Source organism: Micromesistius poutassou (genome assembly GCF_964030765.1).
Source record: "Micromesistius poutassou genome assembly, chromosome: 15".
NCBI lineage: Eukaryota > Metazoa > Chordata > Actinopteri > Gadiformes > Gadidae > Micromesistius > Micromesistius poutassou.
This window is the reverse complement of record NC_140285.1, coordinates 8210860-8234856: the sequence shown is the minus strand read 5'-3', so window position 1 is coordinate 8234856 and position 23997 is coordinate 8210860. Positions and strand designations below refer to the sequence as shown.

Here is a 23997-nt window from a genome sequence, read left to right as displayed (position 1 = left end):
TTTAACTTCTAAATGTGGGATGTTCGAACAAGAATCATAGCAGGTGTTTGCAGGATTTAAATCCCAAACTAAACATTTTATAATAATAATTTCATCAGTTTGTATCTCAGAGCCCAGTCATTCTAACCCATGTTGTTAAAAAATATTCTCATATTCATTTCATTGTAGGCCTATAACTGCCAACACTGGAGGGAATCCCCAGATTGAACAGCAGCGTTCATATGCTGTTGCGGTGTACTCTGAAACCCCCCGGATAAGTAGCACAGCGCCCTCTTCTGGACAAAACATAATTGGCAATCGCAGTATGCAAGCGACAAGACTCGGCATGTCAAACATGGTTGCTGAGATTTCGTGACAGATTTTCATCCGGACCAAGCCTCGTCTTGTTTGTGGGCGTGGACAAAGTGAAATCTAAGACCATGCAGACCTGGAATTTGAAAAGGGGAAGGCTATTCAAGCAGCCAGGCTCAGTCAACTGGACTAATCTCTCCGAAAAGTTCAGGTAGAGTTATCTGTTAATTTGCAAGACATTTTAACTATTTCTGTGTCTATTTATTTTTGTGTTCATATTCCATGATGCAAGGATTAGGACCCAAGAGAAAGGAACATCCCCTCAGGATGGACAGAGTCACTGAAGAACTGCCACAGGTAAAATACAGAGCTTAAGGTGATGCACGGCATATACTTAGCGTGTAGGCCTATACAATCCACGTGTTAAATGGCAAAAAAGTGACTGTTCACAATCACGTTTTTGCATGCTAAATAAAAGTCATATAGCTAGACCACCATGTGATGCTATAATAACCTATCCACTCGCTAGTCGCTACATGCCAGTTCATCCAACTCAGGGAATAACTTCTTCTTTTGACTTCCTCGTTCACTGTCATTTAACACAGAATCCACAGCATGTTTATGAGTATACAAAATTCACAGAAAACAGCAACCAATGTATACATTTGATAGCCTTTTGCCTTGTATAACCTGATGTGTGGGAAAGCAGTAGGCCTACATTCTCTTTTTAATGAACAAATGACCAAACTTATAAACAAACAACAGCAAAGAAACACATAGACAAATAAATAAATAAATAAATAAATACATAGATAGGTAAATCAATATATGGCTGTGAAACCAAAAAATATATAAATATGCATAGGCCTACTGCAAATAAATACGATTTTTATTTTTTCGAAACTAGCGAAACTAACATTTATTTATTTTTCGAAACTAACATTATTTCAGGGGGCTTTTTCACAATGCCAGATTTCTATCAGGTATTTAAAAATGTTTGGGTAGTTGTTATTTCACAGATTCAGACTAGTGATGCGAAATTCTGATCTTATTTCGGAGTCTTCGGACTCCGTTCCTCGTTCATTCAAATTTCAAGAGTGAATATTCCTTCTTTCGCTAGCTGAGCAACGAGATGCAGCTGAGCATCATGAACAAGGTGAAGAATGGTGAGCTGTCCATCGAAGACGCGCTGCACCAGGCCGAGCGAGAGAGGAAGCAGTTGCTCCAGCATATTATGGGCGAGGCTGAGGAGGTAGGAGAGAACGACAACATGCAGATCACAACTCTTCAAGAAAAGCCTGTTGGACTGTTTCTATTAACTTAGAATTGTTTATTCTGTAGAAGTAGTCCTTTGTTCCTTTGAAAGTATACCTCACATGAAATATGCTGCTCTTCCTGTTAGATCCCTGTTCAGAGATTCCTGGAATCTATGTTGTAATTGTAATTGTGTAATCAAGGTAATTTTAAACCCCACTGGGGAATTAATAGAATATGTGTTTTGGGTTCACTGGGTCTTTAATTACTGTATAATGACTTTGTTACTCCTCGTTTAAAACGCGTTGGGTGTTCCCCTTGAGTGAACCTACAGTAATTATAGCGTCTGACAGTTCATTTTCTTTGGGTTCTACAGGTGAAGCAACAATCACAATACAACTTCAGCGTTCACAAACATGGCCGCTACAGATGGCAGAAGCGAGTCCTCCAGGTGAGTTACTTCACTGTATTAATATTAAACCGTTAACTGAGTGAAGCCGCTGGTTGACGTACAGGAAGGCTTCGTCTAGACACGTGTATTGAATTGGTTAGCTATAATAAGCTAATATTGACCATTAGTTTATCAACATTCTCATACATGTTGTGCAAACCTTGTGCAATCTATGAAGAGCAACAATAAAATCGAGAAGAAACAAAGTCAACTCAATAATCAAATAAATAAAATAAAAATAACAACAAAATAAACTAAATAACCACAACAACAACATCAATAACAAAAGTAATTCACATTTAATCATTCATCGGACGCTCAATCCAAAGCAGCTTCAGGTGAATGATACCACAGGTTGCTACCATAACTCTGTCACATGAACATATTGCAGATTGACTTCAAGACCCAGATGGTGTGCAGCATAGAGAAAGGCATCGTCAACCGGCAGCTCCCCTTCTCGCGGGTGAAGAGTTGCGATGACGGCGCGGGCTCCCGGTTCTCCATCTCCTTCCGAGATCACCATGACTACGAGCTGGAGGCCACGTCGCTGGAGGACAAGCACAAGGTGAGCTGCCGGTCACTGACCCCCAGGTCATTGCAAACCCTCTGAAAAGTGTACGGGGCCGCTGGGCTGGTTGGCTGTCAGGAATATTCGCCGAAGGCAGGGAGTCCCAAAACCTTTTTTTTTTCAGGCCGGCAACCTCATTTTGAGGTCAGAACATACTTTCCAACCCCGGTGTACTTAGGAAGTAGTTAGGAGTATTGTGCTAGTGGCCGTCAGTCATTAGGAAGTCTGTTAGTATGTCAGTACCCAAGAGACTTCCAACCTCTATTTCGATTTTGATATTTATAACAATTGAACTACATTTTTTAATTATACATTTTCGTTAAAAACATGGCATCACATATCTATAGCTTATCAGCCAATGATACCTACTTACCAACCAGAAATGAAATGGTACAACAGCTTGATCATAAACCAGAGCTCACGCATATTATTACTAGCATGACGTTAGAAGACATTTTCACTAGGGGTGTAACGATACAATAGTTACGATTCGGTACATACCTCGGTTTTTAAGTCACGGTTTGGTATGTTTTTCGGTTTTTATTATTTTATTTTTTATTAAACAATTTGATTTTGATTTGATTGATCAAATTGTATCAAACAAATGCCTTACACAAATTAAAAGACATCAAATAGACCTTATTCTATAAACGTCACCGCGTTCGCGGCGGCCATATTGTTGACATAGTTGACATTCCTAACATAGGCTCTACGCGACAAACTGAGGATTTGAGCCAGCGAAGGAGAGATTTATGGCTGGCTAGAATTAATAGGCGAGACTTCAGCCGACTACTCATAGCGAAGTCTGTTCCCAACATTTCACAACATTAGTTAGAGTTAGATCGGGAGCGTAAACTATGTTCCCCGGTCGAGTTTTTCGTAGGTGGAATCCGGAAAAAGTTCCGCCTCAAGCGCTAGGATTGGACAGACAGCCTGTCAGGCAAACTCACACGCTGACTCCTAACCCTAACCATAACCATAACCGTAACCCTCACCCTAACCATAACCCTCATCCTAACCCTAACCATAACCGTAACCCTAATATTCATTCTTCCGGATTCCACCTACGAAAAACACCGGTCACATACAAAGCGGGGAACATAGGGATGACCCCGTTAGATCGGTCTAGCACACAGTCTATACATTATTTTATCACAGGGAGTAAGTTGTAACGTTACGATGGATGGTTTCCATTTGATAACGTGCGAACGAAGCCATAATATTGATAACTCAGAACGACAGCTCACTTCACTCAGTTCAGACAACTCACTCTCAATCAGTGTCATGTCAACAAAATGGCCGCGGCGACGTAAAAAGGGGCGTGCGAATACCCTCTATACAATTGAGGATAAAAACACAATAAAGTCCAGGACATATTTACATTGTGGTCCTCCACACAAAACATCAGGACAAGGCAAGACACTCACAGAGTGTGTGATATTCAATAAAAACTAATTTCACAAAACAACAATTAAATAATGAATCAACAATGGTTGATTGATGAAAAACATAGTTATTGTTCACTCGCTCACTGGCGTCGCTGTAACCTATATGAGGAAATATTTATTAAATCCCACTAGAAAATTCTCCCCGCACATCCTTGCCTGCAGGCAACCGGTGTGCCGCCGTGTTTGCTGGAAACCACTGCCCTAAGGTATGACAGGGTGTGTGCTCCGAGACATAAACAGGTTCTTTTAGTTTTGGTTAAAACAACTCTTCCTCATTTTTTCTTGTTCCTCTCTTGGCATTCCCTCTGGCCATTCTCTTTGTGGTTGATTGTGTGTTGTAGATGATGCAGCTTGTGAATCAGATCATCTATGGAAACATCTACTGTCCACCCGTGGAGGTGACGTCAGAAGCCCACCCACAGTCTCCGACACCCTCCCAATGCATTCTGGAGGGAGTCCTGCTCCTTCACAGAGGAGGCCTGGCCTCATTCAGATGGGTGAAGTATGGATACTCTAAAACCTTGCAATACCTCTGGCTCAGTGCCTTTCCACTCCCTCTTTAAGTTAGGAATTAAATGCATGTGAATGTGTGAGAATGTATAGGCTACGCCCAGCAATCTCAGATTTACCTCTGGGGCCAAAGGGTAATTTAATTGTATCCATGTTTCAGGTCTTAATAATAGAAAAGAAAATAAATAATTAAAAAAGGAAATAGAAATAATAAATAAAAGTATATATATATTTTTTTTTTCTGAGTTCCAAGATTGCAGAGAGCCACAATCTTGGAACTCATCTCTTCAAGAGGTATAGGCCTTAAAACGTCATACATATGTCAAGGATGAGTACCATACATCCCACTTAACATGAAAGAATGAGAAGTGAAAATTAACCTTTTCCTTATTTCCACATTTGCAGGCTTAAATGTTCTTCCAATAGGAATGTTTCTGCTGCCCTCACATGAAGCATACAACATGCTAATTAAGCTGATAGTAGGCCGGCTTGCACTGATTTCCACGCCCTCAGTCCTTCCACCAGCATTAAAACCAGCTAGACCGCTTGACTACCATACGAAAAGACGACCATTTCCTTTAGTCCAACGGGCGTATTCATAGTCTTGTGTTGTGTTTTCTTCATTGTTCTGTGCATGTCCCACATTATTATTATTTGGAAATGCATACCTTCACTTCCGTAAAATAGGCCTACACTCTTAACTGCCATTTGACCCTAAAAAACCAAAAACCAAAATATGATTATGCAATCACAAATGCAGCCGGATACAAAGCATAGTATCATCCCTTTCATACGTTTACATTAAAGGGAGAATCCAAACACAAAGTTGCTTTATGTGACCATAGTGTACCCCCCCCCCCAGGTATGAAGCCCAGCTCCACCCGGGTCAGCTCATCCTGCTGCCTGCGGGACATCCTGCAGTGCTGCCCCAAGGCGAGTCCACCCCCGCCTTCAACAACTCCAAGGTCATCCACCTGTCGGACGGAGACACGCGCGTGGAGCGAAGCCACAGCCTTGACACCTTCACACTGATCACACACAAGAATGAGTATCAGTGAGTAGGCCGCATAGAGCCAGCCTTCATAATAGTATATCTTGTTGTGTACATTTCAGGGTCTAACAGCTCATACGGTTAACTGGCCGGCTGTGATAATATCCAAATGTGTTCATATTTTGGCTTTTGAACTTCCTCTTCCTCTTTCTACCAAGCGACAAGCTGGTGCTGGGGTCGGTCTGTCCTTTAAAGGAATATGGCCTGTTTTCTTGGTCCCAACATAAAAATTAATCTGTTTGACAACAATATCACTGTTGTACGTAGAAATTAGCAGATTATGCGGCTGTGCATTAGCTGCATGTTAGTACATGGAAGTGGACGAGGCACAAGCATTCTGTGCTTGTTTGAAGTGGGGAATTTAAACCTTCAGAGCATTTCCACATTGTATTTGTGCATGCAGTACATCTTACTTCTGTATAACGACGAGTCAAGGCACTACACAGCTACAGCAGTTTATTACTGTTTAGAAAATAGTTTTCAATGCAGCTTATCAAAGATACACCACTTGTCATTTCTATTTTCATTTGTCACAAAGAAGAAAGATGTACAGCATGCATAATGGAAACGCAAGTGTTCTGAAGGTTTATAATCCCCGCTTCAAAGAAGCGAATGCTCTCACTTCCCTGTTCTTCCATGCATTAGGCTAGTGCAGCTAATACACAGCCGTAGATTCTCCGGATTATGCGATAAACCGACCCCTAACTGCCACCACCGCATCTCCACATTCTGTTGCAGATTCCGTGTGCCCATCACAGCCATAACCATGGGTCCCATGGCCATCGTGCAGTCGAGGGACGCCTGGGTCCAGGCCGTGGACAGGCTCTGTAAGGACTGGAAAAGGAAGTCCCAGTTATTTTACACTCCAGACTCCCTTACTCAGGGACGCCCCGAAGCGGCCAAGGGTCTCTCGGAGTCTGGCGGCGAGCGCTGTCGCCAAGAGGCGGGAGATGCGGACCATGGCTACCCTCCAGCGGACTATGAGGGTGCAGATCTCAGCGATGAGGACACGGCCGGCATAGGCGGTGGCGGCGGCGGCGGTGGCGGTGGTCTTTCAGCGGCTGGCGTGAAGAGTGGGAATGGGGACGATTCGCCAGCCGAACACGCCAGACCCACCGCTACACCGAGGAGCATCGCGAGGCCTGCAGGATCATGGCAGGCCCCCTGCACGCAGGGGGCCTGCCATGATCTGGTGTCAGGCTCACCTGCTATCTCTCCTAGCCCCTTACCTACCCCTTGTACACTTTTACTTACCCCTCTTAGACCTGCACCTATGCCGCCTAGTTCCTTACCCAGCTCTCCTAGCCCCTTACCTACCCCTTGTACACCCTTACCCACCTCTCCTAGACTTGTACCTATGCCTCCTAGTTCCTTACCCACATCTCCTACACCCTTACCTACCTCTTGTACACCCTTACCCACCTCTGCTACGCCCTCATCCACTTGTCTTAGTCCCTTACCCAGCTCTCCTAGATCTGTACCTATGCCCCATAGTTCCTTACCCACGTCTCCTGCACCCTTACCTACCCCTTGTACACCCTTACCCACCTCTGCTACTCCTTTATCCAATAGTCTTAGTCCCTTACCCAGCTCTCCTAGACCTACACCTACCCCTCGTAGTCCCTCATCCACTCCCCCTGCTCCCTTGCCCGCTGACACCACCCACTCTACCTTCAGCCAGCTGCCCACTGCTCTCCCTGCGGTCCCCGGCCTCCAGTCGGAGGTAGAAGCCCAGTGTTTTCGGATCCCTCCTCCTCCACCATTACTGCTGAAACCCAAGGTGAAGCCCCCTGCACGACGCACCAAGGCCTTCCACTGGGACCTGGTGGGCTCCGATAAGGTACCACATCGTCATCAATGGGGCTCGTACATGGAGATGTGTCACATCCCAATGACAGTTGGAATGTTAGTTATTATGTAGGTTGTCTTTTTGGTCATTGTTTAGTAATTAAACATGAACTGATTTATCATTATAGTATTTACAACTTTGCACGTTTCTCATGCCAGGACATTTAAAAACAAAAGATTTTACAGTACTTGAACTCTCTTGAGTCATGTTAAAAGTATCAACAAAAATCCCATGATGCACTCATGTACAAGCCCTGTACATGATCCAATTGTATCTATTGGCACAGTGTGCAAAAACATGTTTTAACCCTGCTTAAAATGTGTCAATGATTTTATTATTTATTCACACTGAGTGGCCAGTTTAAAAGCCATACTCAGCGACCACATTGGCATATGTGTAGCATTTTACTTTGAGAGAGGGGATCATTTCTCCTTCTTTAGTGGTAATCTACCACTAAGGCTCAACAAAGTCTCACCTCAGTGCGAGTGGTGGTTTTTCGGTGACTGAAAACAGACCTCATGGAAACCAAAGTATCCTTGGAAATACAACTGAAACTTGCACAGTGTCTGTTGCAATCTCTCTAGACACGAATAGTGACTATACAATCATCTTCACTTTGCACAGATTCACTTCCCTTTGGTTTTTTCCCCTGGCTTTGTTTTTCATAATGTCCACAATGACTAAAACTAGAAAAGAATGAATTCAGCATAATATTGATGTGGTTTCTGTTCGGCAGATTGACAAGTCATTTTGGAAGCATGGGAGTGCTCAGAAGATAGAGCTCGACACAGCGCGCTTGTACGAACAGTTTGCTGTTCAACATTTGGGAAAGTTTGGTGCAATAGAGCCATCGCATGTTCAACATATTATGCTCAACGCAAAGATTGCACACAACTTCAGTAAGTAAAATAAGATAAGACACTACTTATGGGTCCCAGACCGAACATTTGGATAACATTGAAATGTCTTCTAATCAAATCATCAAAATCATGATGATTTGATTAGAAGACATATATTATTTATCCAATCATAGTTTATTTAGCACAACATTAAGCATTTGTTGTGGTCATCAAAAGAAATCAAGTAATTTCTGGAATGAAGCAGAGTAATGAAGTGCGGTCGTACACCACCAGAGGGCACTAACTCACACAAATGAATGTCACAATGTTTGACTTATATTCATGTCTGTTTTTGACTTTTATTGCATAATTAGCACCAAGAAACAGACTAAAGTAGGGCTGTGCACAGTGTCCCTGGGCACTGTCTATGAATGTTTTATTCATTTTGGATTAAATGAAAAGCCACAACAACCAATGATGGTTGCAAGGGCATAATTTATGATGAGATCGGGATGAGCTATAACCCCACCCAGTGTCTTATGATAAAATAACCATTCATATTTTGTTTAATTCCAATGTGCATTGCTAAGGTTATAGAGGCTGTCCACCCACATCCATCATGCATCTCTCTCTCTCTCTCGCACACACACACACACACACACACACACACACACACACACACACATACACACACACACACACACACACACACACACACACACACACACACACACACACAATTCACTCGAAGCAGCTCAAAGTTGCATATTGATTTAAGTCTGCACATTATGGTATTAACCTTGTGTTGCATACAGGGGGCAGCATTTCACCTATTAGACCTGCACATCGGCTTACATCACATCTGTCCATGCAATCCTCTGCATCTCATGGGACTTAAATATAGGCAGTTTACAACGTAACGGCATACCACTATTGATCTGCCGAATGTAGGTGGCCCTTTCTAGAGAAGGACCCAAAACATGTGGAGAACTCTTTGGTCCTGAGGAGGTGCAGAGGATCTGTGAAGTAGTCCAGATACCTGGTACAGGTCGGCAGACCCACCTCATCATTACGGTGCAGTCAATGATCCAATATGGATGTGGATCTGACCCACAATGACAGCAGCTTGTTGTGTGATGTATGATATACTCAGATTGGCGTATCCTCCTCATCTCTGATATGGAAACTCTCTTTGTGTCTAGTCTAGACCTTACCCTGAGCTGACCCTAACCCCAAGGCAATATGTTTCTGTCAGTCAGATAATAAGGAAATAACCTTTTCTACAATTAACATTTCTGGTTGTTTATGTTACTACTACTAATGTGATGTAGATATGTCATGTTTGTTAATTCCAATGTTTCCCTCTTACATAACTTAGTTTTTGTTAAAATGGCATTGATATATACTTATACACACTTTCATACATGCATGCACACAAGCCATTCCGTATCAACAAGATAGCTGGCCTTGGATCTACAATATACCATCCATAACTGAATTAGTCTGCAGTATTAACCCTTAACCTTAGCCTCAGGTAATATCCAGTGCAACATATTTATTGCAAAGCCACATGATGCTAGAATGTGGCATTATTGGGGCAGTATTGCCTCCACGTCTGTAATTAAAAGAGGCATTCCTCTGGGATTGAAACAGTGATGTTTGTGGGTGTACCAAGCACTTAGCACAGAAAAGACAAGCAGATACTTAACTTAATGACAATAAAGTGTTGGAAACAAATGCAGGGGGACGTCTGGCGTGACTGATGCAAATAATGCCAAAGATAATCACTCACCTCCTATTCCGTTGTTATGGGGCACTCAAATCCATTGTTCTATCGTCAGTGACAGGAAATATATCATAACAAACAACCCCAATCGCCCCTTTGAGGGCTAGAAAGTTGCAATAATACGCCATTCATAACGAGCAAACCGCTGTAGCGTTTTGTTTAGTTCTCCTGTTGTTTTTTCCCCGTGCTTGTAACCTTGTGCGTTCAAAGCGACAGGTTTGTGCGGTTGTGTAATCTCCCACGAGGGCCTATGAGTACACTAGTTAATGAAGCCTGTGAACCGAGAGCCATGATCCAATGTGTCTTGCGAGTGAAGAGTGTCCTGTGGGTCATTTTAAGGCCACATGTTTCATCCTATGCCCAGTGTGGTACACTCTCCTCATTTGGCCATGCGCGGTTCAGACTATTGCTATGTTCATTTATTTCTGTATTGTGTGTGTGTGTGTGTGTGTGTGTGTGTGTGTGTGTGTGTGTGTGTGTGTGCGTGTGCGTGTGCGTGTGAGTGTGTGTGTGTGTGTGTGTGTGTGTGTGTAGCATGTTCTAAAATCTCTGGCTTTTTGTGGGCACATTTATATTTTCATATCTAATTTTCACTTGAATATGTGATATGATATGAAAGTCTCTGCTCTAGCCTCATTTAGAGACGCCATTGTTCGAAATTAAATGAATCTCATTCAATTTAAAGTTTGTCCGAAATTATTTTCTTTCATCAATATTATCATGGCTATAACTTTGCCTTTAAATCAAACTTGAGATGGATTTCTGCTGTGTTCAAATACATACAAACAAAGACAGGCTCACACTGGTGGATGGCCCTGATAAAACAATCAAAGTTATTTTAGATGTGTAACTGATTCCATATCAATAGTTCCCTATGGTTACCACAGAATCAACCTTAGTCCCATCAACCCTGCACCAAGAATTGTAAGAATGCTCCATGGATTGTTTAAATCCAAAAAGAAATCCTTAGCCACTTAGGTTAGACGGCTCCCCAGCAGGGCTGCCAGAAATGGTCTGTGAAACTATGAGATATTCACCTGCGCAACGAAATCTCTGGACTGTCCATGTCAGGCTCCCACGTTTCTCATCCCAGTGATTTCAATGGAGTCTTTTCACCAGACTAATGAATTGTATGTCTGCCAGCTCCTGCATATTCAAGGAGGGGTTTTAGGTGGAACAAAAAAGATTACAGCACTTTTTATTTCATGGGATGCAAATGAGAGCCCTTCTCCCTAGATGTCTGAAAGGAAGGAATAAAGCAAAAGCACCCTTGTCTCCTGAATGTTGTTTTATTTTTGGAGAAAGCACACCTTCCACATAGGCAGGATGCTATTTGCACTCCTCTCTATTGTCTGCATATGTGTATTGAATTCAGTGGAAGTCATTTTTTGTATCCATTTCTTCTCCAGACATTTTCCTCAAAAGTTTTCCGGTCCAACCAGGAGAGCTGAAGGACAAACTGTTCATAGTCAACGAGGCCGATGGAGGACTCTCTGAAGAGCAGATCGCTTCCCTCAGGAGGTACACACACATTGTGTTTCAACCATCTTCTCACCCTTTGTTTTAACACTTGCCCTTTAACACTGAGGCAATGGAGCTTGATGGTGTGGGCTTAAAACGCTAGCCGCAAACATAGTGAAGCTTCCTGGTAGGTTGAACTGTAAGCTCCATCTGCTAAGTAGAACTGTTAGATCCAGCTGCTACATAGACCTGTTAGCTCTAGCTGCCAAGTAGAACTGTTAATAATAATTATTATTATCAGCATTAGCATACCATTTAAATATCAAACAAAAGCTTGCATGTATTAAAACAATACCGTGTAGCTTGTTTTGCAGACCTGAATAAGGTGACCTAAACTAAGGTGATGCTTTAGGGTGCTCTTGCCAGGTTTCCTTGGTCCTACATGCAGGCCCTTGGCACGAATGAGAGTCCAGGACACCTGGTCTCTATCCATTCAGGAAAATGTGACACATGTCCCTTCCTGCTAGCAGCTCACACAGCTCAGTGACTGGCCCATACTCCTGAAGCCATCCCCACACTCAAAATACCAGAACCTTTTTACCAGAGTGGCCTCCTCATAAAACTTTAATCTTTGGATATTTATGGAGACGGACACTATTGATATACCCCTAACATGGTAAGTGGCTATGGGTGAAAAAAAAACATTCAAACCATTTAGTTTACTGCGTTGGTTAAAGTGAACCACTGGGAAGCAGGGATCTAATGTAGCCTCGAGTCCAGAGACTCACACGTATGAACTTGTGTATGAAAACGCAAGATGTTTTTTTAATTTGTTCCACTGCCTGGGATGTATAGGGAATAAATTCTCCAGAAGGACTAATCTTCCGAAACAGAGGCTGCAATATTAATGAACAGAGTGCTGCCCTGTCTCACAAAAAAAGAGGTGAATTTGGGGGTTGGACTGCACTCAAATGACAAAAGTCCATACCAAGACAAGTGTAGGTTAGATACAGTGCAAATCAGTGGTAGCTCTTTCATTCTTTGGCGCCGACATGTTAGATAAGCTAACGTTGACAATTCCTACTCTTTTATCCTCTTACTAGCCCTGCGACCACTGTGTATGGTGTTTAAGATTACTACTAAATATATCATTTTATTATAACTGCTAAAAGCTATAACTGTGTGTAAATGCTATTTCAGAGTTTTCTAATTAAGATTCAAATGAGAACATTATATTACACTTCATTTCTTCTGTTTATTATTTAACAGTTTATTTTATATGTTTATATGTCCTAATTCCTAATGCAGGCCTGACTAATTGTTATTTGTTGTAATATAAATAATACTAATTATTATTGTGTGCGTGTGTGTTGAAGGTATGTTCCCACCCCTGACGATGTGGAAATGTATAAATCCCACAAGGGCCCTCAGGCTGAACTGCACATTGTGGACCGATACATGATGGAGGTAGGTTCACATGGATCCACAATGAACAATCCAAGGCCCCCATGAGTAATTATTATCAGTTGGTTCACAGCAATTGAATCATATCACTGAATCATTCAATTGAGCATTAGCTAGCGCCTCCCTATAGCAGCCAGCCCTGCATTTTGTAGGATCGATGCCGGTTGAATGAGGGTTAGGGTTAGGCTCTTTGTTTCCTCACTGAGGGGTGGCATCGCAGCCTCCTCAACACCGTCACGCAAACCCCACCGCCACATGGCTGCAAGTGGAGGTCAAGGTGCCGCACAATCAGACCAATAAATGGACATTCCTGTTCAGGAAGATCTGACATTCAGACATTCAGGCATTCAGGCAGAAGAGGGATTGTAGCTAGTATGGTTACGATACCCACTGATAAACAAAATTACGAAATCGGTTGAGAGAAGGTGATGTGTGGGTGTGGATGAGGTTCCTGTGTGTGTGTGTGTGTGTGTGTGTGTGTGTGTGTGTGTGTGTGTGTGTGTGTGTGTGTGTGTGTGTGTGTGTGTGTGCTTGTGTGTGTGCGCTGATGTGTCAGGGAAAGTGTGACTATTTAGGGAGCAAGTGGTTGTCGGCTGAGGGCTTCTTGATCCAGACTTCATGATTAATCAAGCTAGATGTAACATCTTTAACCCTCTTGGGATTTGAAGTGCAAATTGAAGTGATTCCTCAAAAGTCATACGAGATACCGACTGGAATACTGTCCATTTCTGTCCCACTCTCGCTGTTTGGTAATGAGGTGTTTATCACTGTGGCTAGGATTTATCTACACTTTATTTATGCAGTAGGCAATTCTATATAACTTCATAACTACTGCCATAACTTCATTTTAAACCTGTGTAATTATCAACAATATAACAGTATAAAAAATTGCAGGGCGATTCCTGTAAGGTTGTGATGCATTTCAACATAAAAGGTCTGCTCTCTCCTTAGAAAGAAACAGAGGCTGTAGTTTAAGTGGAAAAATGCTATATAAATTGAGGGGCTTTGACATCATCCTCTCAAAGACAAGTGGATTTAAGTATGGCCATGCTGTTACAGCCCAGTGGAAGTGGTCATAGTCCACTTTGTCCATGCTGGTATGTAGTGCAATGGCTCTCTCTATTTTCTTCAATGGATTTGATTAAAGGTGCAGTGTGTAGGATTCAGTGTTATGTAGCGTTGAGGTTGCAGATTACAACCAACTGAATAACCCCCAGCCCCACCTCTCCCCTCCGACGACATAGGAGAAGCTACGCCTGTACTGGCCTGTATTGTGTATGGGGGCAGCAGGTCCTTCCAAAGGGATGTAATCGCCTGCGACAGCATAGAAGTGTCAAGTTAATAGATTAATAGATGTATAAATTGTAATTAGTTAGTCTGTCAAACTAAAACTCCTAGCTGACAAGTAAGATAGCGATTATGATGGTGAATTAAAACACGTCCTCTCTAGAGCCTTTTGGCCGTGGCTCCATGGAAGAAGGGTCCTCTGCCTTCTATGTAGATATAAAGGGCAGATTTTAAGGTAATGAATTATTAATTAAAACATACTTACTTATCTTATAATTGATTTATTCTGTTTCACTAGATGCCAGTATATTCTACACACTACCCCTTTAATTTGTAATTTTGTGATTGCTGATATAAAATGATGGATGAATGAGTTTAGCCTGGGATCGAAAGTCATTCTCTGTTAGGAGTCAACCAAGGAGGAGTCTCACAGCGAAGAGAGAGAGAGAGCAGCAGCATCACAAAAGGTGGAGCAGCTCAGCCGGTTGATTCAAGGTGTCAGGCGTGTGTGTTCCCTGCTAAATCAGCCTGTCGACAGGCTTGTCTTCCACCACCCCGGTACCCGGAGTCCTTGGTCCGTACGACCGGGCAGCAGCCATCCCATAATAAGAGCACCCGAGATTTCAGCTCAATGCTTTTGAAACTAAATCTGAATAATGTGATGGCCATAACTTGATCAGTGTCTAATGTGTGTGTGTGTGTGTGTGTGTGTGTGTGTGTGTGTGTGTGTGTGTGTGTGTACTTTTGCGTACGTACGTGTGTGTGCCTGCCTGTGTGTGTGTATGTGTGTTTGTGTGTGTGCATGTGAAGGTGTAAGCACACAGGTATCTGTGTGTGTTGATGTGTTTGCGTGTCTGAAGGAAATTCAGATACAAATAGTGGGTGTCTTTCTCACCTTCTCCAATGTGGGCCTTGCTTCAGACAGTATTTGTGTGTATGTATGCATTGCATGTGTGTATGTGTGTTTGTCTCTATGTGTACATCTGTCGTTATGTGTGCATGTGCATTTGTCTGAGTGTGCGTATACGTTTTTGTAAAATTTCACACATTCTCCAACACGTGTCTCTCCAGATGTGCAACATCTCCTACCTGAGCAGGCGTCTAGACATCCTGCTCACCCTGAGGGAGCTTCCAATGAGCATGAAGGACCTGCAGCCCGTGAGTTCCTCCTCCTAGCCAATCAAAGTGAACCGTGTTAAAACCAAACCCTTTGGGCCAGAACCTCGTGAAGTTCAAAGTCAAAGAATTCCTTCACAAGAGGACAAAGAAAAGCCTAATTGCATGCAAATTCTGTCCTGTAATGCAAATGTTAATGTACAGATACATCAGGGTTTTAGTCTTAAATCAAAAGGACATTTGAGGGAACGGTGGCATTAATGCTTAAAAGCTTTTTTCCACCTTTCAGTTTGACTTCCATTATTGTGGAGTGCTCTGTATTCATGCAGATTGGCACGAAAGGCACTTTCGGCACTTCATTTTGCTGGGAAATGGAAAGAAAGGCCTGAAAACCCTTTATCTTTAAACAGTGTCATAATATTCAGAAAGCACAATCATCAAAGAAAGGCAGTCAAATTGATTGGGAACCAAACACAGATAGTTGTTATTTTCATTCCGTTTTAGGTACTTACCAAGTATCACTGTGGATCAATGAACTTGAACGCAACAAATCGTTACATTGATCATCCTCTATTACATTTTTGTTTGACTCAACACTTGTGAACAGGCTAATGTTTCGTTAGCATAACCACACTTCTAGAATCCAGGTCAACCTCAACAAAATTTAAATCTGAAATAATTTGAAATATCTTCCACATCTCCAACCGGTTCTGTTGGATAAAGTTGTCTATTGAGCAGCCACAGAGGAGGCTGCTGTCCAAAAACACGACGTGTTCTGACACAGGGAAGGTCACTCTCCTTGGCGGGACATAACAATTTAGCTTTTTTGTTCCCTTTGTTCTGATTGCCGTCATCACCAAGGAAACAAACAAAGGAGATATAATGCAATTACTTAAGTAACATTAGCAGAAGTGTTTTGGTCTGTCTAGCAAACAGCAGACATTTGTTGCCACAACTGCTCATAACTAGTTCTAAGCAGCTATACATGAGCAGTAGAAGAAGTTGTGGCTAGAGAATACAAATGAGTGTGTACAACAGAATACTGCAATCAATCAGAACCCTGAATCAAATTCAACTGAATGGGGTTGATTGGCTTTGGCCTTCTCGATGCACATTAAAAGTCGACAGGACATGTGAGAATATGAACGCTTGCAAGACATCAAAGATCCCGAAGTGGAAGAGGATTCACTTAATGAGTAGAACAGAGGTGCTGAGCAGGAGAAGCACTATAATGATGTGGAAGAGCGAAGCTTGGGGCTATTTTTATCAGCCAAGGGCTTACGCAGATCGAACGGAAAAGGCAAACAAGTTTGGGCTGTTTTTTTTTTTGTCTTTTTCTTCTCTCTCTGATAAAAATCCCACAAAACAAAGTCTCACCGCAGCTAAACAGCGGTTCATGTTGGAGGGCATCAGCAGCGCCATCCTCTGCTTCTGTGTTTCAGCTGATCGAGCAGAAGATAAGGATGTGCACGGAGCTGCTGGGCTCGGGCTCCTTCGTCGCCATGCTGGAGTACCTGCTCGTCGTCGGCAACTTCCTCAACAAGAACGCCGGCAAGATGGACGCCAAGGGATTCCGTCTGTCCTCCTTATCCAAAGTAAGGCGCCCGGCCCTATTGGGGGCGGACCTGAGGGCAACTGTTTTGAAAATCTGCCTCTTCTGACGTCATGATTGGCCGTGTCCACCTAGATGTGATCAGCCTACCAGCCTACCCAGTGGACTGTAGCCAACGTTGCTCATCTATCCATCATACATCTAGGTGGACACGCCCACTTGTGAGAAGGGGCAGATTTTCAAAATGGCTTGTAACGGCTAACCACACTCACACCTGGTGGTATAATATGTCACCTTTAAGAGTGACTCGGCTTCTACTTGGCTTGTCCTTTCAAACGCAGTTCTGAAGGGGGGGAAGATGTCAATTGTCCAATCACCACAATAGGAGGCGGGGTCTGGGTGAAATGGAAGTCAAGCGCGCATGCTTACCAGTGTCATACATCCCCATGTGTATCTCTAAGCAGTCCATCCAGATGAATACATTATGATACTCATGATTAACGCAAAAGCTATTATTATATATATATTATATATATATATATTAAGCGATTAACGATATAAATTTGTCAGAATGTGATTATTTGTGATGACTGTGGTTGGGATTATTTGAATGCGATTATTTTGTATTGTATTTATTTTTGCTGGAACTTTATGTTGGTAGCCCAAAAGCACTGCGGCAACAAGTTCACGCAGTTGCAAAAAAAAGAAGCTACCCTTTATTGACCCCTGTGTGAATGCTCTTGCTCTGCACGTACCACCATCCCTCTCTGTTTACTGCTGGCTGTGTGGTGTGTTTGTGAGGGGGGTATTCCCCCTAAGGGCTCGGCACAGGTCAGTGCGTGCTCGGGGTCCTTTCCTCTCTGAACCCTCTCTCTCTTCATCCAGCTCGCACAGCTCCGTGGGAGAGACCGGACCTTCACCTTGCTCCACGCCCTTGTGGAGCAGCTCATGTTGCACCAACCAGGCACGCTCATGCTTATCCAGGAGCTTGCCGAATTTGAAACCGTCCCAGGAGGTATAAGCAATCAAGATTTTAATCAAACTGTGAGAAATCTGTGGGTTGACGCATTCTTTGTTTTCTTTTGGGTGAGTTCCGGTGTAGGCTGGTATAATTGATGCTTGCATCTTTTTTTCTTTGTGTGTGTGTGTGTGTGTGTGCGTGTTTGTACACGATCGTGTGTGTGTCTCTGTTGTTGGACAGCATCCATCAAAGGACTGACCGCAGAAGTAGACGGTGAGTGGATCAGGGTTTTACTTACTTACTCTCTGTCCCAGACAAGAACAAATGAGTCCACAGTCTGATCCATCAGAGATATTCTAAATATTCTGGAGACAAGGGCAGTGGTTGGATAACAAAGTCTTACAACCAAAATAGAAATGCATGTCACCCTAGAATAATTAATTTAGACTCATTTGAAAGTCCCTGGTCACCCATATCCAAACTGGGAAATGGGTTAAAAATTGATGTTTTTATAAGACATTCATCAAAGTTTTACGTTTTTTTATTTTTATTAACTATGATAAAAGTCTTATTGGTCTCCTACTGTTATGTACCTGGGCACAGTCTATGAACCGTGCCCTGGTAGGTAGATAAAAAAAAATCTAACGTTTATGATTGGTCAGGCTTATGATAAGCACCGTTGGTCAATTCGGTGTGATGTCAGTCCTAATTATAGATATCATGCCCTAAAGATATAGAGTTTTATTTTTATCTGCGTGTATCTATACAGAACTTTTGATATCATTTTGATTCTGCACACTGGATGTCAACAACACGGATTTGGGTGGCCAGGGATTTTGAGTCCGAAGGAAGTGGCCTAGCTCCATTTATCATTTGCATTTGCTCCATTTACAATTGCCTTTGTGTGTGATATGACATGATAATGCAACAGTTGACCCTGACAGAAAAATAAGGCTTGGGTACGAATCCGACAGGAGACCAGTATTTGATTTGCTGGTGGGGTCAAATGATGATGGATGGTAACTCAAGTGTGTCACCCCTACAGTCCTGAAGAATGAGCTTCAGAAAATCTTGCACTACAGGAAAATGAACAAAAAAGAAAATAGCATGGATCAACATCAAAAGTTCTCCAAAGACTTAAAGGTGAAGTATGCTAAGAAGATGCTAAGTACCTTCCTGTTAGCTTAAGCATACACACTCTCATTCTCCGATGTTGGAATGGTGTGGATTTTGTGCATTAAATCTTTGTCCCCCTATTTGAATCCAGCTGTATGATATGCTGTTTAGCCCCTCCAAGACAGAACTTGGATTCACTAAATCCCATTTAAAACGTAATGACACTTAAATTGATGAATAAACATGATCAATTAAAAAACAAACCTTCAACTTTTCTCATATGCAACAGATGGCCATCGGGAAGTACAAAACGGATATCTCTTTGTTGTCGAAGAAATGTGAGGAGATGAAGAAGCTCTACTCTGACCTACTGGTAATTATTCTGGGAGTTATTCACATCTTTGTTTTTGTGCTATTTGCACAGATAAATAGCCCCCAATTTCAGGACCATCCAATGTGTTATCTCTTTCTAATTGATTCTCATCTTATCTCCTCCTTCCCATATTGAGATGCTGGGACATATTTCAGAGTGAATAGACTTGAAGGTTACTCTCTGTACCGAATTGTTGGTGTCCTTTAGTCCTTGGGGCTGAACAGAGTCGATCACACTTGTCCATGGCGTAGGTCGAAATTCACCCACAGATTTTCGTTCCCTAACTGCAAAATAATCTTCAGTTGCACATTGAGTTCTATTAGTTCTGCATATTGTACCTGTCCACCAGGGATTTTGACATTTTTGATGAAAACTGTAAATAATAGTACTGAATTAGAATAAAGGGAGCTATTATTCAACTAATATTGTTACAAAAATATAGGTAGTCAGCCCCCTAGCCCCCATATCCTCCTCCCACTACTATTTGAGCCAGCTGCTAGCTGTTTCATTATGTGTGCTTTGCAAATTGCACATTGCAATGTTATATTTTATTTCGATAATGTTGATTATATTTACTTATTTAAATTCATTGAAGTTTCCTAAACAGGAATGAAAAATAAGGGTTAGTCATGCTCAGTCATGCTTTTATATCACTTTCTAATCTTTATTTAAAACAAATCCAAATCGGTGAGACACTCTGAAGTACAAGACAAAATAAGAGTGTGTTTTGTCTTCCCTTAATAGTCCAAGTATCAGAATTGAATTGACCTACATTTACAACACTGGTCCTTTAGACTTTCTTTAATCCTAGCTAGGAGGGATATTTTGAGAACCGGGCAATGGAGGCGATTGTGTTATGCCTGTATGAAACACTTATGATAGGGAGAGGGGCAAGGAAATGGCAAGCAGAACTACATCATATTTATGATCTGACATACAGCCTCTTGACATCATCAGATGGTCCTATTCATAACCTATGGAAGGATCTTTGCTACAGATATGGTCTTAGCTGTTGAAATGGCCTGTACAAAATACCACTTGACATGCAAAAGCAGCAACATTTTTTTTTTAATTATTATTATTTTCAAGGTCATGAAGCATTTGACAATTTGTGTTTAATTATGAAGAGTGTAGGGGGTTATATTTATACTTGTTATGCCATTGCTGTTGTGCCTGACAACAAACAGGCACAACAGCAATGGCAGAGAGATATAGAGAGTAGATAGAGATCATTGTGTCCCTAAATGCAACAGTTTGGGAGATGTAGACGTCAGGATGATTGAATGTCAGGCAACACAGAGATGATCACGCATTATGTTCAGTTAAATAGGGAGTGAATCGTATGTGTATGCATCAGAGAGGCGTTCAAGAATGATTTCACAAACACCTATAATTAAACACAGGTAATTTATTCGAACACCCTATGGGTTACATTATTCCACAGCTGCTTTCACATGCATGCCATGCCATATGCACAGTAATAGGTTCTGCGTGCCACACCATATTGTACTGGGGTTAGTTTGATTTTAAAGACATAGACATCACCCAAATGGAAATGTATATGTACAATACATGAATATCTTTAAAGATGCAATGGCAGATTCTTTCTGCTATTTCTTTGCATACAAGTTGTGGTTTGAGTCATCATATTTCCACTGCTTCAACACAACGGCAACCATGGATTGATTGTTCTACATCAAGGTGCAGGAGAAAGTAGTATTCCAAGTTATTTCATCAATGTTTGTTTGCTTTGTTTTACATTCGTGTTGATGTCCTACCAAAGCAGTCACCATTCAAAATGTGAGATCAAATATTTGAATGGCTGTGAAGGTCATGGGGCTATCGCTTGTGCAGATTTAAAAAGGGTGGGGAAATTTGGGGAACAGCGCCGCAACAAAACACACTGGTCAAGAAATTTGCCACTGTTCCTTTAAGACTGTCCTGTGTATTGTGTCAAAAGTCATATGCTATCTACATGCAATGCTAATCTAAATTGAATGCTGAAACCAAATATGCTGCTACTCCTCTAATGTGGTCTTAGATTGATGGTTGTCAACCAATTTGCAACAAACTATTTTTCTTTCTTTTCTTGTGTTTAGGTTAAATTTGGTGAGCCAGTGGATCAAGACTCGCAAGAACTTTTTGGGTGTATCAGTCAGTTTCTCCATGACTTCAAGAAAATACATGCTGAATTTCAATAGTGTATTAAATGCCCTCAGGTAGCTTCTGTACTGCAAGACATAAGGAACCACTATGATGGCCAACACCATACATACTCTACAGTGTAGAGTCTTCACTGTACTGTATGCACTCCAAGATGTGGATCGTCTACAAGGTATCTAAAACGGTCTGCTGAAATCAGTTTTTTTCAATTTCTATGTCGATGAATTGAGTGGACAGGAGGGTGAGCGGGAACAACCATTCTCAAAGCTACAACCATTTTGTTTCAATTTTCTGACTGGGAGCCTATATTCATTTTTTTATTTCAAATTATTAGGCCTAGGCTTATATTTGTCACCTGGTTTTCCGCGTTCATATAGCCTGCATGAAACAATACGGTCAGAATGCATGGGGCAGAGTTTCTGAGACTACTTTTAGTATAGTCCATCTTCCGATCATTGTAGTTTCACCAAGACAGGGTGACGTCCATAACATCCACCAACACATAATTACCTGATCAAGTGTAACGTTAACTGCTGTCGGATATTCCCTTAGGACCGCGATTGTCTTTTGTTATTTTTGATTCTCCCCTATCACATCTTTCCTTGCCCTCGTGACATTTTCCATCAAGGTCAAGGAAAATTGGTTAGGAAAGGACATAGGGCTTAATTTTGACTATTATATATTTTACCAGAGCCAGGGTGTCATCTTTACCAAAAAAATCCTTCTCATTACATTTGATATCATAATAATATATACTGTTCCTGTGTGTTTGCAGTTGTTTGTGTAAACTTTGACAACACATTTTGGCAAAGTGTACATTCGGAATAACTTGCAATTCAAACACATCTATACAAGATGAAAAACACAGATTAGTTAGAATTGGGCGGTCTCAGTGATGGCAAGCCGATTGAGATATTTAATTTGGTTTTGTGAAACATCTGTGTTGTATTACATTTGATTCTGAGCAGGCTTATCTGATCTGGTCACGGTCTATTCGAGGACTCTGAGTCTGCTACCTTTTGTGTATGCTCAACATGCCCCATGCAAGATCGTCTGGGGTATAAAGGAGTCGCTCTTACCTCATTTCCAAGATGATCTCCACCGCTCGCTCGAGTATAGGAGGATTAAATGGTGTCGCGCACCTTCAAGGTGGTCATCTCAATGCTTTTTCACCATGATAATAAGAATATTAAAAACAGGTTGCTTGGTTATTCAGGAATTCAGGAAGGTCAAGAGCTACTGACTCAATGGGCTTGAACTTACTTTATGGAACTTCAGATCACATGATTGAGTAACTTTAGGTATTTTGTTTGTGATCTATGAATTGTATCAACAGCATCAGTCCTCCCTTCACACTTTATGTCTCTAGAATTAATTATGAATTATCTAATTAATTCGATTTTTATGTTTGTATGAGATACAGTTTAATCATAGAATGATATAGTTGGTAAAAGTACCAGAAGGACATGTTATAATGAATGTTGGTTGGTTGTAAGCAGATAAAATACTAATTTTAATCAGATCTGTCAATTTTAAGGAATAATTAATGTGACATTTAAAAATAAATGTGATGTTGAACATTGTTTTCCTTCTCTGAGAACTGTAATTGGTCAAAATTGAGATTTAGAGAACAAACTTTTTTTTATGTCGAGGTATCTCAGTCTCAGTCAGTGCTCTAAAAACTGAATTTGTCCCTGGTTTGAACCTTGAGATATTTCCACCACAGGGAAGCACTTGGCCAATACTGATGACTTCCAAAGTCTAACACCGGTATCGACAGTCAACAATCAGAAGATCTGTGGTGTAGTCTGCCTATAGTCTGCACATGTAGCCTGCTGTCCAAAACACAACTAGAAATCCATCTAAGATGACTAGCAGTTTTGGTGAGACCACTTATTCCAGAACCTTTGAGAGAACCTGTGTTTGTAAGTTCACACTGCAGACCTTATTTTACACCCAATGAGCTCATCACATTAACAGAGGGAAGAAACATACACAGATACACTCAGATACAGATACATAGAAACATACAGATTACTTTATTGATCCCAAGGAACATTTTTATTACAGTTGCTCAGCTCAAGCCAGACACAATGTAATAGAACAAAATATGCAACTAGGAACATACACAATAAATATTAATATTCTCATTAGAAATCAAATATGTGTCTAACCAACAATATTCTACACTAAAAGGTGGACCTATTGACTCATGTAGCAAGGATGTCAAGTAGTTTTCTGTATGCTGATGATGAGACCCTAACCAACCCTAGTCAGAAAGGGAACTGAATTTAAATCCCCAGGGACTCTAAAATAATCTAACAACTTTGAGATTCTTTATCGTTCTTTGATTGAAACTCATTTTCTCCCATGCTGCTCCTTAAGACAAGTGTGTGCAGCTGCCCTCACTGGCCTCTGAGCTGCTGACTGACTACCAACGGCTGGTCTCATACCCTT

The 23997-nt window shown here is 41.6% G+C and overlaps 1 protein-coding gene across 2 annotated transcripts; it reads left to right on the top strand.

The window, feature by feature from the left end:
• Positions 1-457: 457 nt before the first annotated feature.
• Positions 458-23123, top strand: LOC311359866 (uncharacterized protein). Of its 2 annotated transcripts, XM_084479893.1 has the most exons (18): positions 458-502; positions 584-648; positions 1412-1543; positions 1922-1996; positions 2388-2561; positions 4354-4514; positions 5385-5576; positions 6312-7413; positions 8159-8321; positions 11457-11568; positions 12885-12975; positions 15331-15417; positions 16818-16970; positions 17813-17942; positions 18129-18161; positions 18934-19031; positions 19294-19377; positions 21477-23123. In XM_084479893.1, exons 2-18 carry the CDS (start codon positions 619-621, stop codon positions 21576-21578), a joined length of 2919 nt encoding a protein of 972 aa, XP_084336019.1. In that variant the 5' UTR covers positions 458-502; positions 584-618; the 3' UTR covers positions 21579-23123. The 2 variants fall into 2 exon arrangements, with proteins under 2 accessions (XP_084336019.1, XP_084336018.1); XM_084479892.1 differs by having other exon boundaries at positions 486-648.
• Positions 23124-23997: the final 874 nt, after the last annotated feature.

Excerpts from the sequence above, each read along its gene's own strand:
- LOC311359866 (XM_084479892.1), top strand. The coding sequence starts at position 574 with ATGATGCAAGGATTAGGACCCAAGAGAAAGGAACATCCCCTCAGGATG. Across the intron at positions 12,976-15,330 it reads TGGACCGATACATGATGGAG|ATGTGCAACATCTCCTACCT; the intron begins GTAGGTTCACAT and ends GTGTCTCTCCAG. Across the intron at positions 15,418-16,817 it reads GCATGAAGGACCTGCAGCCC|CTGATCGAGCAGAAGATAAG; the intron begins GTGAGTTCCTCC and ends TCTGTGTTTCAG.